The following is a 13,965-nucleotide window of genomic DNA, read 5'->3' as shown; positions in this document are numbered from 1 at the left end:
GATATATGCATAATATATCCATGTATGCATACAATTTATATATGATCTCTCTAGTCACCACAAGATTATGTCACAAAAGTAGGGAATTAGAGTTATGAATCCCATCAATTGAGAAACTGTGGTATAAATTAATAAATTTTGTTATATAAGTATAATGGAATATTATTAGGTAGTAAAAATGCTGAAAGTTGGGAAGATTTGTATTATTTGAAAAAGTAAAATAAGCAGAACTAATATGACAAAAGACAATTATTACAACAAATATGATGAAAAGACAAATATAAAGAAGCAGAACTCCACACAATTGAAAAGTCACTAATCCTAAATAATGCTAATGAAACACTTTCCTACTCCTTCTCTAGATAAAGTACAAAATATTGAGTTCTTGGTCAAATCGGATAATTTCATATGGTTAACTCCTTTTCTTCCCTCCATTTGAAAGCTTAACTATGGAAAGAAATGTTTTAGAACTAAGTGTAGTGACAAAAATTTTTTTCAATAAAATCTATTTTTAAAGGCAGAAATAATAATTTCCCACAAACCATTTCCCATGTATACATTACCTGCTGCATTTTGTGGAAGTAGCAATCAACAAGATTCTGAGGATTGTTAAGATCAAGGGTGTCTTGATGTTTCTTTACTTGATCCAAAAATATCTTTTTAGTTGCCTCAGTATTTGAAAAAAATTTTTTGTGATGTGACATAAAATAGTGGAAAAGCCAAGGGAAATAATTATAGAGCTATAAAAATAGAAGACAGTATCATTTGAGGTTCCTATTGTTGAGAAAATATCTTACTTAGTCACAGTTTTATAATTGCTTAAAATTATGTTTCTTTATTTGAGAAGGAAAAGAACTTATACAAAATGGTAGTTTAGGATAATAATCACCTAGAAAGAAAGTGTCATATACCTAGAAATCTTTGAAGAGAAACACTTTTAGTGGTGATCAGGAAAAAGGAAGCAGTTAATGTGACTTAGGGAAGGAAGTGACAACAACATTAGTGGTATAGAAATGTGCCAAATAATATTAAATCCTTAGCTTAGTAGCTATTCTCCTACAAGAGAAAAAGTAAGTGTCTAAAAAATTTCATAATGATGTTAGACATGACATGTTGAAGTAGCATGAAGAATAGCTGATATCACCATTCAGAAACCTGAATTCAAGTGACACCTTTGACATATACTAGTAGAATGACCCTTGGTAAATCATTTGTCTCTTAGAGTTTCAAGGAGCCCCAAATGGCCAGCAACCTAATCTGATTAAAACAGAATTGGAAGATATCTAACAAAATAAGTAAAAATACAATGAAACCTAATGTTTCTCCAAGTTGGTATTGCAACCAATGGGGATCTTTATTTATGAATTAGTGGCTCTCCATTTCTATTTACTTTTGACACTACCATTCTAGGTAACTCTTTAGCATTATAATTTGTTGAAAAGTTGTTGACCTCCATTGTTAGATAAGCCATGCATGGACCATGCTTTGAAGTCAACATCATTATCTAACCCTTCTAACAACTATCAAATCATTCAGTATTTTGAATCTGTCTGGTCAGTACTATTCAAGACCCTGAGCATATGGGCACAGAAGGTAATAAATAGCATTCTGGACTTGAAGGGGTTGATAGGACAGCTGGGTTTTGAAAGGACAGCTAAACTAGAAAACAAAGCAAAAATGGCAGGGCATATTCAAGTAATAGATTATAAGAGTAGTCAATAATAATCATAACAAAGTAGAAATGCAATGATCCAGGACAATCCAGAGGGATTTATGAGAAAGAACACTATTCACATCCAAAGAAAGAACTATGGGAGTAGAAATGCAGAAGAAAAAGATATGATTGATCACACGGTTAGATGGGGATGTTGACTTTAAATGATCACTATTGCAAATAGTAATAATATGAAAATAGGTTTTGAACAATCACAAATGTAAAACCCAGTGGAATCACTCATCAACTCTGAGAGGAGGGAGGGAAAGAACATGAATCATGTAACCATGGAAAAATATTCTAAAGCAATAAATAATTAAAAAATAATCATAACAAAATAAAAATAGTAATTGGTAGAGATCCATTCTCATAGTAAGGAACATCTGAGTTGAATTCTTGCCTCCATCCTGTACAGTACTGTACTAGAGATATAACACTGGGTATGTCCCTCAACCTCCATAGTGACTCTAGATAAAATATTAAATTATTGAGTAGTTTTTAATCTGAGTATTTATTCACTCAGAATTCCTTAAACCAATGAAGTTACAGATCTGGTCTGCCCAAATTATAACCTTATTAGCAATAACCTAATTAACAGCATTAGAGAACCTCATAATAACCATTATAACATTTCAAGGTTTGCAAAGTAGTTTCTATAATTAGTTTCATTTGATGTTCACAATAAATCTGTGAAGTGGGTGCTATTATTATCCTGATTTTATAGCGGAGGAAACTGAGAAAGCAAGATTAAGTTTTTTGTTTGGGGTCGCACAGACATTGAGTGACAAGATTCAATCTGAGCTCATCATGATTTTAAATCAAGGCCCTCACAGCCTAGTCCTATATATATAATAGGTTCATCTTTTGTGGAAGAGAAAATGTGTCCCCTTTGGAATAAGCCTTTCCTCAACCCCCTTCATGAACTGCACAATTTTAAAATTAAGTTAATATTTGTTTCCTATGATCAGTTGCTCCTCTGTACCCTAGAGGTACAGGGCTGGAGGTAGTGCCCTACTTTGAGAATCTGTCAAAGTAATAAACATAATAGGATATTCTAGTGACGTTTAGTATAATGGAAAAACCACTAGATAAGAAATCTAGAGCCCTTTAGTCAACTCCTATCTTTAATGTCAGTTTGACCTTTGGCAAATCACTGGACCTCTTAGTCTCATCTTCCTTATCAACAAAATGGTTATGTAGGGAAATGGGAAGTTTTTAACACCCACAGCCACACCCATACACAAACATAAGCACACACATAATAAAATAAGGGTTCATGGAAAACAATGATTTTTAAAAACTTTTATTATGGCTCAAATTCAAGGGTCTTAAAAAAATTATGACCTTAAATGAGATAACTATAGGGCAACCCTGGGCTACAATTCTGACCCAGACAGAGGGAATACAAATTTTAGGTTGGGGACAATCTGCCTTGAATTTTTTTGAGGTCTTATTTGGTCATGGTGGGTCTTAACCATGTCTTAGTAAGTATACCTTAGCAGACATAAAACTGAACTGGTCAACAAATGACCCTGAAAAGACCATCAGAAGTGCCTAGCAGAGATTATACAATAAGACCAATAAGGAAGTATATGCTATGATGCAGGCATTATGAGCCCAGTATCAACTACAAGAGTAGTGGCAAAATGTGTCCAATACACCATGTCTATGCTCAAAAGAACACTGAGATGACATTGCCAGAAAACATCAATTTTCCTGAAATATCAAAGTCTTACTTTTCTACATATCCCCTGGCTGCCCATCTGTCCTATGTGTGAACCCCACTCCTTCCTTCCCCCACCCCTGCCAAGTATACTCTGGCCACACATGTTCCCTACATTTGTCCTACTTACGCATGATTGCTATTCACTCTTTCCACTGATGACAGGTGCTTCTGTCGATGAATGTGTCTCAGGCTAATGCAAAGGATATTTTACTATTGGATTTATCACCCTGTTATGTCATTTAATATTTTGTTTTCAATGAACTGTGTTCTCAGAATAACTAGTATAATTGAAAATGCCATTGGTGACATCAGCTAGGGCTTTAAGTAAGTGCAAAAGCAGAGAATATAAGGATCTTAAAATCAGTATAGCTCTTTTTTGAATGAGGGAAGTCTCCCATATGAAAGAAGGGTAGGGGCCCCAAGTGTTTGATGTATAGTTATATTTATATATAATACTGTTTTACTTAAATAATTTGTTTGATAAATCTTAAATGACTCTATGAACATAAGATTCTCCTTACATCACCATGACAACTACTGGGAATTTCAGCTTCTCTGCTGAAAGTTGCCTGCACCTCAGATGTATACAATTTTATGTACAATAGGACTATTATTTTATAACCTATTAAGACAAAATTCTTGCATAGGACCTAATTGAAGACAAAGACTTCACACATAAACATGTTGTGTTTATGTGGAAGTTTTCTAGTGAGAGGCATTACTGATGATTCTTGCCCCCTATCACACTGCAAAAATGTGATTACAATCAGATGATGACTTGAGCCTTACCTGAATCATTGGAGAGTTCAGTAGAATCGCATTTTCATTTAATATATGCATCATAGAGAGAAATTCCTCATTGTCATAGTTGAAACGCTGATGGAAGAGTATGGAGCTAATGACATTAAAAGGGGCATATTGAAGTATTACGTGTGGATTGAATGGTTGACCTAATAATAAAAAAATTCACAAAAGGGAAAGAGTAAGTTTAATGATAATGTTTTGAATCATCCAGCATTAGAATGGCAAGAAAAGGTTTGATTTGGACATGGTGTTCAGTCCCTCAATGCTAGTCTAGGACATCCTGTTAGTCTGTTTCCTATCTCTATAATTTGGACATAAAGATAGTTTATGAAACATGAGAAGGATAGGGAGAAATCTGATTCAGCTGCTCCAGTTCCCCCCAAAATGGAGGGACACCTTGTCACAAAAAAATGGACTATAGTAAAAAGAGTGACTCCCAACCCAGGGAGATTTAGTACTGGTGATGTGTTATTATTTAGGACCCATACACCCAGGGAAAAAAATCAATGATAATTAGCTATTTGTCTTCTTCAGTTCCTTTATAAGGAATTGGGCTTCCTCCTGGATACGCTCCTCAATGCTCCTTTTTCCCATTCCAAATTTCCTCAAAGTCATCAGAGAAAATTGACGGATTTGTTTCCACTTTTCTCCATGACTGAAAACAATTCCTAGGGGGAAAATGAACCAAACAGGAGATAAAAATTCCATTTTTCATAAAGCAGAATTTTGATTTCACAATTTTTTTCTTGCTAACTTAAACATCATTGTCAATTTGTTTTTCTATTTTTTTCCCTTTCCTAGATCTACTACTCTTCCTTGAAGAATTTGAAACTTACCATTTCCTTTGAAAGTGTTTTCAAATACTGGTATCTTTCCTCTGCCACCAAAAATGTCTCCCTGATCAATCAGAGCTTCCTTCAGTGCCTTGTAGCCATGTAGAACCACCACTGGCTGAGACCCCAAATAGATAGTATACACAGGACCATACTTTTCATACAGCTGGGAAAAGAGATACAAGAAACAACTCAAGGAAAAGAAACTCAACTTGAAAATTGATGTATCTGGGCTTCTATTCTGTGTACTAAGAAATGCAGGGCACATGGCTAAATTTGTCCAAGAAGGTGAGCAAAGATAAATCTGGTTTTCAGTGTTTCTGAGTGCTATGCTCTGTTATACAACTCTACTAGAGTTATTTGATGCAAGGATTCCTTTTAAGTTTGTTTCTTGGAAATTGCTATTATCTTGTATGCCACAGAACTTTCTAGCTAAATTCTTCATTTTCCATTACTTCCTCTGCTTGGACTTAACTCCACAAAAATCTTGCCTTGTCAAGACGTGGACAAAATTAGGAAAATAAAAAAATGTACATAAGGTATTATACAATAAATCTCACAAGATCTTATTTGACTATTGTGGGTGTTTTCCTAAGTTTACTCTGGTGTCTCATGGTGAAGATGAGAATACTGTGGAATCTCACAGACTACTGAATAGAATGCAGAATATCAAGATTCTGATATGTAGAAAAGGTTCTGTTTATGGTTCTGGAAACATATTTGACTTGATTTTCACGAATTAAGTCAGTTAAACACAGAGAGGTTCATCACTGGTAAGTTGGAGATTTGGAAATGAATTTTGGGGCTTTGATGACCTATAAGAAGAAAAACAAAAAATGGACTTCAGTCACATGTGGGCCACATTTGCTTCACTAATACTGGTGAAGGTAGTAATGAAAAAGGAGGAAAAGAATGATAACAATAATACTGACCACTTATAAATATTAAAGGTTGGTTGGTCCTCAATATAAGTCCAATAGATCTAGAAGAATTGTGCCATATTGATATTAACTTTCTTTTTATAAAAACCCTTTACCTTCCATCTTAGAATCAATATTGTATATTGGTTCTAAGGCAGAAGGGTAGGAAAGGCTAGGCAATGGGAGATAATTGGCTTGCTTAGAGTCATATAACTAGGAAATGTCTAAGATTATATTTGAACTCAGGAATTTCTGGGTCCAGGTCTGGCTCTTTATTCCCTTTGCCACCTATCTGCCCTCTATTGATATTAACTTTCTTAAAGTGAACAAATCAAGAAAATGAAGTGATGAATGAAGGATAGCTTACAGGTTCTCCTTAGGGAGTAAAGAAAGAAATTGGCATTCACTGTATCTCCAAAGGCCATAAGAAATGTAGTTTAATCATTTGATTATTTTATTGTATAATGCCAGTGACAAATATGAGGAAAAGAAGCTCTATAAAAAACAGCATACTATTTTAAAATAATGAAAAGGTAGAGGAGACCATGAAGAAGCTGAAAGGCCATTGAAACAATGACCACATATTCTTTTAAACTCAGAGACTTCGGTGCCATGGTCAGGGCAGGAGGAGATGCTGAAGCAAAAAAGTGTTAAGACTTCTTTATGCCAATATATTTTGAATACTTTATTTAAAAATAGTAAAAAATCACTAGATTTTATAATTACCTAACTACATAAAATGTTTACTATGTCTTAATTGATAGAAAATGTCCAGCTGCCAAAATTGGAAATATATTAGAATAAGCTAAATGTGTGCAAGAAAGCCATGAAATCATCTCAGAATCAGGTCAACATCAACTGTAAGTATAATGAGAAATAAATGCAGTTTGTAATGAAAAAACTGGTTAAATTTCAAATTTATCAAAGTTAATAGGAGCCAGGCTCTAAAAATGGGAAACTGATAGATACAAAGATATTATCCTTGAATATAAGCATTTCATTTAAGTTTAACTGAATTAAAGCAGATCTGCCAAAGTAAACCAAAAGAGTCCAGAAACTAGTTTAGTAAACAAATGTCTTAACCAAATAGAGAGATAGGGAAATATTAGTATTGATTTCAATAAATTTTTAACATTTAAAATCTTGAAAACATGTCAGATAAAAAGCAAAAAGAGTGGAACCACGAAAATAAACCCAATGATAACTAATGTTAATGATAATAATAATAGCTAGCATTTATATAGTACTTATTATGTACCATACACTGTGCTAAGCACTTAAAAATATTATCTCATTTGTTCCTAATTTGTTCCAACCCTAGGAAAGAAGTGCTATTATTGTCCTCATTTTACATTTGAGGATAATCAGGCAAATGTTTTAAGTGATTTGATCAAGGTTAAATGGTTAACACATATCCAAAGATAGATTTGGATTCAAGTCTTCCCCTCTCTAGGCTCAGGGCTTGATCCACTGTTCCATTTAGATGGTTGGGGCAAAAATGAGGAAAAATGATAACATCAAAAATGCCAAAATACAAAACAAAAAATCATGAAAACATGATGGTCTTCTTTGGTTCTTAAGGAAACAGGATACAGAAAATCCTTACTGCAAATATCAAAAAAATCATATGGGTTGAAAATGGCATATATCATCAGATGTGGATATTCTATTTGTGAACTTTGCTGAGTTACCCTTTCTCCCTCCTTTCCTTTTCATTACTTTTTTTAAAAAAAGGGATAGCTTTTGTAGGAAAGAGAAACAATATATTTGTAAATGACAATGTTGTGAAAAAAATCATCAGTTAAAGTATAAAAAGATAAAAGCAATGAAGACAAAGAACAGATCTCAGGAAGACTTTGCACAAAGTTTAATTAAGGTAAGTTACTCTAAAACCATTTTAAGAGGAAGATTTCTTCATAAATGCAAATACAGCAATTTGTCTTTTCAACACATTGATTATCCATGTCAAAAGATTTATAAATCTAGGAGAGACATGTTCTCCAATGACGTTTGCCACTTTCATAGAACTCATAGGCTGAATTCAAATGAAAATGATTCTTTATAAATGGTGACATCTTTGAGATGCTCTTATTTCTCAACAATATTTCTTTTTTTTTAACATTATTTTATTTGGTCGTTTTCATACATTATTCACTGGAAACAAAGATCGTTTTTTTTTCCTCCCCTCCCCTTCCCCCTCCTCGCCTTTCCCTCTCCCATAGCCGACGCATGATTCCACTGGTTATCACATGTGTTCTTGACTCGAACCCATTTCCCTGTTGTTGGAATTTGCATTATAGTGTTCATTTAGAGTCTCTCCTCAGTCTTATCTCCTCCAACCCTGTAGTCAAGCAGTTGCTTTTCAGCGGTGTTTTTACTCCCACAGTTTATCCTCTGCTTGTGGGTAGTATTTTTTTTTTAGATCCCTGGAGATTGTTCAGGGAAATTGCATTGATACTAATGGAGAAGTCCATCACCTTCGATTGTACCACAATGTATCAGTCTCTGTGTATAATGTTTTCCTGGTTCTGCTCCTCTCGCTCTGCATCACTTCCTGGAGGTTGTTCCAGTCTCCATGGAATTCCTCCACTTTATTATTCCTTTTAGCACAATAGTATTCCATCACCAACATATACCACAATTTGCTCAGCCATTCCCCAATTGAAGGGCATCCCCTCATTTTCCAATTTTTGGCCACCACAAAGAGCGCAGCTATGAATATTCTTGTACAAGTCTTTTTGTCCATTATCTCTTTGGGGTACAAGCCCAGCAGTGCTATGGCTGGATCAAAGGGCAGACAGTCTTTTATCGCCCTTTGGACATAGTTCCAAATTGCCCTCCAGAATGGTTGGATCAATTCACAACTCCACCAGCAATGAATTAATGTCCCTACTTTGCCACATCCCCTCCAGCATTCATTACTTTGCATAGCTGTCATGTTAGCCAGTCTGCTAGGTGTGAGGTGATACCTCAGAGTTGTTTTGATTTGCATCTCTCTGATTATAAGAGATGTAGAGCACTTTTTCATGTGCTTATTAATAGTTTTGATTTCTTTGGCTGAGAATTGCCTGTTCATGTCCCTTGCCCATTTGTCAATTGGAGAATGGCTTGATTTTTTGTACAATTGATTTAGTTCTTTATAAATTTGAGTAATTAATTCTTTGTCAGAGATTTTTATGAAGATTGTTTCCCAATTTGTTGCTACCCTTCTGATTTTGGTTACATTGGTTTTGTTTGTACAAAAACTTTTTAATTTGATGTAATCCAGATTATTTATTTTGCATTTTGTAACTCTTTCTAATTCTTGCTTGGTTTTGAAGTATTTCCCTTCCCAAAGGTCTGACATGTATACTATTCTGTGTTCGCCTAATTTTCTTATAGTTTCCTTCTTTATGTTCAAGTCATTCATCCATTTTGAATTTATCTTGGTGTAGGGTGTGAGGTGTTGATCTAAGCCTAATCTTTCCCATACTGTCCTCCAATTTTCCCAGCAGTTTTTATGAAATAGTGGATTTTTGTCCCAAAAGCTGGGATCTTTGGGTTTGTCATATGCTGTCTTGCTGAGGTTGCTTGCCCCCAGTCTATTCCACTGATCCTCCTTTCTGTCTCTTAGCCAGTACCAAATTGTTTTGATGACCGCTGCTTTGTAATATAGTCTGAGATCTGGGACTGCAAGACCCCCTTCCTTTGTATTTTTTTTCATTATTTCCCTGGATATCCTTGATCTTTTGTTCTTCCAAATGAACTTTGTTATGTTTTTTTCTAAATCAGTAAAAAAAATTTTTGGAAGTTCCATGGGTATGGCACTAAATAGATAGATGAATTTGGGTAGGATGGTCATTTTTATTATATTGGCTCGTCCTACCCATGAGCAGTTAATGTTCTTCCAATTGTTCAAGTCTAGTTTTAGTTGTGTGGAAAGTGTTTTGTAGTTGTGTTCATATAGATCCTGTGTTTGTCTCGGGAAATAGATTCCTAAGTATTTTATTTTGTCTTGGGTAATTTTGAATGGGATTTCTCTTTCTAGTTCTTGCTGCTGAGCTGTGTTGGAATTATATAGAAATGCTGATGACTTATGTGGGTTTATTTTGTATCCTGCAACTTTGTTAAAGTTGTTGATTATTTCGATTAGCTTTTTGGTTGAGTCTCTCGGATTCTTTAAGTAGACCATCATGTCATCTGCAAAGAGCGATAATTTGGTCTCCTCCTTGCCTATTTTGATGCCTTCAATTTCTTTTTCTTCTCTAATTGCTACTGCTAGTGTTTCTAATACAATGTCAAATAATAGAGGTGATTGTCTCCTGATCTTAATGGGAATGCATCTAGTTTATCCCCATTGCAGATGATATTAGCTGATGGTTTTAGATATATACTGTTTATTATTTTTAGGAATGACCCTTCTATTCCTATGCTTTCTAGTGTTTTTAGTAGGAATGGGTGTTGTATTTTATCAAATGCTTTTTCTGCATCTATTGAGATAATCATGTGGTTCTTGTTGGTTTGCTTGTTGATGTGGTCAATTATGTGGATAGTTTTCCTAATGTTGAACCAGCCCTGCATCCCTGGTATAAATCCTACTTGATCGTAGTGAATGACCCTTGTGATGACTTGCTGGGGTCTTTTTGCTAGTATCCCATTTAAGATTTTTGCATCTATATTCATTAGGGAGATTGGTCTATAATTTTCTTTCTCTGTTTTTGGCCTGCCTGGTTTTGGAATTAGTACCATGTTTGTGTCATAAAAGGAGTTTGGTAGAACTCCCTCTTTGCTTATTATGTCAAATAGTTTGTATAGTATTGGGATTAACTGTTCTCTGAATGTTTGATAGAATTCGCTGGTGAATCCATCAGGCCCTGGGGATTTTTTCTTAGGAAGTTCTGTGATGGCCTGTTGGATTTCTTTTTCTGATATGGGATTATTTAAGAAAACTATTTCTTCTTCTGTTAGGCTAGGCAATTTATATTTTTGTAAATATTCATCCATATCACCTAGGTTGGTATATTTATTGCCATATAGTTGGGCAAAGTAGTTTTTCATGATTGCCTTAATTTCCTCTTCATTGGAGGTTCAACAATATTTCTAATCAAACTAGAACCCTAGAAAACCACCTTTGTATGTCACATGGTTATTCAAGAGATCAACCTAATGATTCAAAGAGGAAAACTTAAATGAATGGTCAATACTTATTGTCCAGATGAAGATTTGTGGTTCAAAGTGTAATCCACAAATTTATTACATTGCTAGAAATGTCTTGGAGAAGTTCTGCCCATGGACAGGGAGAAGGACCCAGAATATAATATCTCATAAATCAAGCAATAAATATTTTGTTACTGTTTACTAATCAATTCGACACATGCTGTGAATTCAAAAGAAAGGCAAATGACAATCAAGGAACTCACATTTTAATAAAGAGGAGGACAACATGAAAACTAGGATATAAAAACAAGATGTGATATGGGGGTATGGGTTTCCCCTGGACACCCCAAAACCCCAGAGGTATTCCAGGAAAAAGAGTACATAAAAATTCCTTTTCTTTGCACCCCTTCAGCACAGGCTGAAGGAAGGTGACCTTGAACAGCAGAAACCAGAGGATAAGAAGGGATTTCTATGGGAAACACTCTCTTTGACCTTTCTTCTAGCTTTTTGATAAGCAAAGATATGCACCTCCAGTTTTCTGCTGACAAGCATCCCTTTGTACCTCACATATCTAATCATCCCCTAAACTGTGCAGTTTACTCCCCTTTGTCTTTGAGGCATAGCATATCACCCCAGCACCCCATCTATGATCACATGGTCCCTGTTGTCAAAAGGGTATAAGAATCCTAAACCCCATCTCTTCATGGAGGCAGTATCTTTACCTGCACCTGCCTCATAGGCATTCAACTTGCATTCAACTTAATAAATTTCTCTATTTTAAAGATAATCACTGGAGCCTGTCATTCTTGAGGGAGCATCCTTTCTTCCTGGCCCAAGTTAATCTCTAGCTCTCCCACAAAGGATGTGCATATATATCACATATATACATATGACATACATATCATAAACCAGAGATAATAAATAGATGGTACTTGTATTAAAGGAGTGTTTTAAGAAAGGCTTCTCAGAGAAGATACGTTTTAGGTGGGTCTTAAAGGAAGCCAGGAAAGTCATAAAGTTAGAAAGGAGGAAAGAGAGTATTCTATATTTGGGGACTAGTCAGAGTAGAATACATATTATATATCATACATATAAACACATATGTATATATATACATAAATAGAAATATATTTTCTGAGAGGCAGAGACATGCACATACACAGAATCAGTATTCAGTTTGGTCTACAACTTATAATCTTTAAGAACTGTCTCATTTGATACTTTAGGAAACACCACCTTGATTTCTAACTCTTGATCTGTTGTTCAAGTCATCACAACACCACTATTTTTCATTTTGCCATAAAAATGTTTATGGAGTCCTTGTTTCTAATACCAAGTCATTCCAGAATCATCTTGTAATGACATTACTAATGGGCTTTGTAATGGATAATGTGACAGAGGCTGGCACTAGAGAAAAAGTACAAGACTGAAGAGTATGTGAAATTGATCACCTCGACATGGGAAGGGGCCCCAGGAATGGAATCGAGATGAAGAGAAGACTCTGGCTGGGAGAGCAGTGAGGGTCTCTTAGTTTTAGGAAGCCGAAGAGAGAAGGTGGATTAAGACTCTCTCCTGAGGGTTATCCACTTTTTCCTGCTTGTGATTGGAAATCTTTCCTTCCAATACTTCCCAATTGAAGGAGCTTTCTGAAAAGAAACCTGAGCAGATTTTACCTCAGCTCCTGTTGCCCAGGGGTGAGTCAACCTGACTTTCTCTCAAGGGACTCAGGCTGCCAAAGCCCGAGTTCACCCCAAACTCGAGGAGGGAAGGAAAATGGTTTAGATAGAGACAGGGACCCCTTTCCCCACTTTTCTTTTCCCATTCTTCCCTGTCCGTTATTCCTTTTGTATTACCTGATTGAGTTAACATTAAAAGTTATCTCTTCCCCAAGTTGAGTGTGAGTGAACAGATCAAGGGGAAACCTTTTGGTCTCAAGTAGTGGAGGGAGGACAAGAGGGACAAGAGCAAATTGGGGAGCGCAGCTTTAGCTAAGGAAGGAAGGCAGAAGGGGTAAAATCTTCAAACCCCCTCTCCTCTCTCAGATAAAACCTGTTACATCTGCTGTCTCCCCTGAATCCCGCTTTGAGAAGGGGGTTATCCCCTCTTTCCCCCTCTCTATACCAAAAGTCCAAGTTTCCCTTAGGCCATAAACTTCCCTCTCATTTATCTTTTTTTAAAAACAATACTTTACTCAATGGAGTCCAGTCACAAGATTCAGTCCCCTTACCTTGTTGAGAGACATGAAGAAGTTCTTTTGATCTATCTGTAGTATATTTCCAATAATAGGGAGAGGAACTGGGCCAGGAGGCAGATTCCTTCCTTTGTAGTCTTTTTTCCATAAGGACAAAAAGACTAAAAAAGAAACAAAAAATACAAGAATGGGAGTTGTTAATCCCCAGGGATCCATTGCAGCAATCTCTGGAAAGCTGAAACAAGTGTCAGTTCAAAAACCCAAGCTTAAAATATCTGATTTTTTTTTTCTAAAGTGGAGGTGGGGCTAAACAGCCAATAGAGTTTCTTGTCCTAAACTAGGCACACTTTTCAATAACTCAGCTTGACTTGAGTGATGGAATTTATGAAGAAATAGCCAGTTTCACTGCTCTCACAACCATTCTTGAACCTGCACTCTGTAATCCCCTGAATGCTACTTAAAAGGGCCAGGAATTAATGGAGTAGAGAATGGGAGAATGCAGAGGTCTTATAAAAATTTAATTCGTCCTTGTCCTTTGCTTTTGCTCTAAATTTTCTCTTTGGTTGAGATTGTTTTTAATGGCTGCAAGTCTGAATTATAGACATTGTCAAATTTAGGGAACAACAGCTTTGATGGAAGCT

The 13,965-nt window shown here is 35.5% G+C and overlaps 1 protein-coding gene across 1 annotated transcript in view; it reads right to left on the bottom strand.

Moving 5' to 3' along the window:
- Nucleotides 1–13,540, bottom strand: part of LOC100028620 (cytochrome P450 2C44-like) — a 34,830-nt gene extending 21,290 nt beyond the window's left edge. The window contains exons 1-5 of the mRNA XM_007478100.3: nucleotides 13,361–13,540; nucleotides 5,081–5,243; nucleotides 4,763–4,912; nucleotides 4,230–4,390; nucleotides 564–740 (exon numbers count right to left, since the gene is read on the bottom strand). Of these exons, the coding sequence (XP_007478162.2) occupies nucleotides 564–740; nucleotides 4,230–4,390; nucleotides 4,763–4,912; nucleotides 5,081–5,243; nucleotides 13,361–13,540 (831 nt within the window). The remainder of the gene's footprint in view (nucleotides 1–563; nucleotides 741–4,229; nucleotides 4,391–4,762; nucleotides 4,913–5,080; nucleotides 5,244–13,360) is intronic.
- Between the last annotated feature and the right edge of the window lie 425 nt (nucleotides 13,541–13,965).

This window comes from Monodelphis domestica, chromosome 1, assembly GCF_027887165.1.
Source record: "Monodelphis domestica isolate mMonDom1 chromosome 1, mMonDom1.pri, whole genome shotgun sequence".
NCBI classification, from domain to species: Eukaryota; Metazoa; Chordata; class Mammalia; order Didelphimorphia; family Didelphidae; genus Monodelphis; species Monodelphis domestica.
This window is presented reverse-complemented; position numbering and strand designations above follow the sequence as displayed.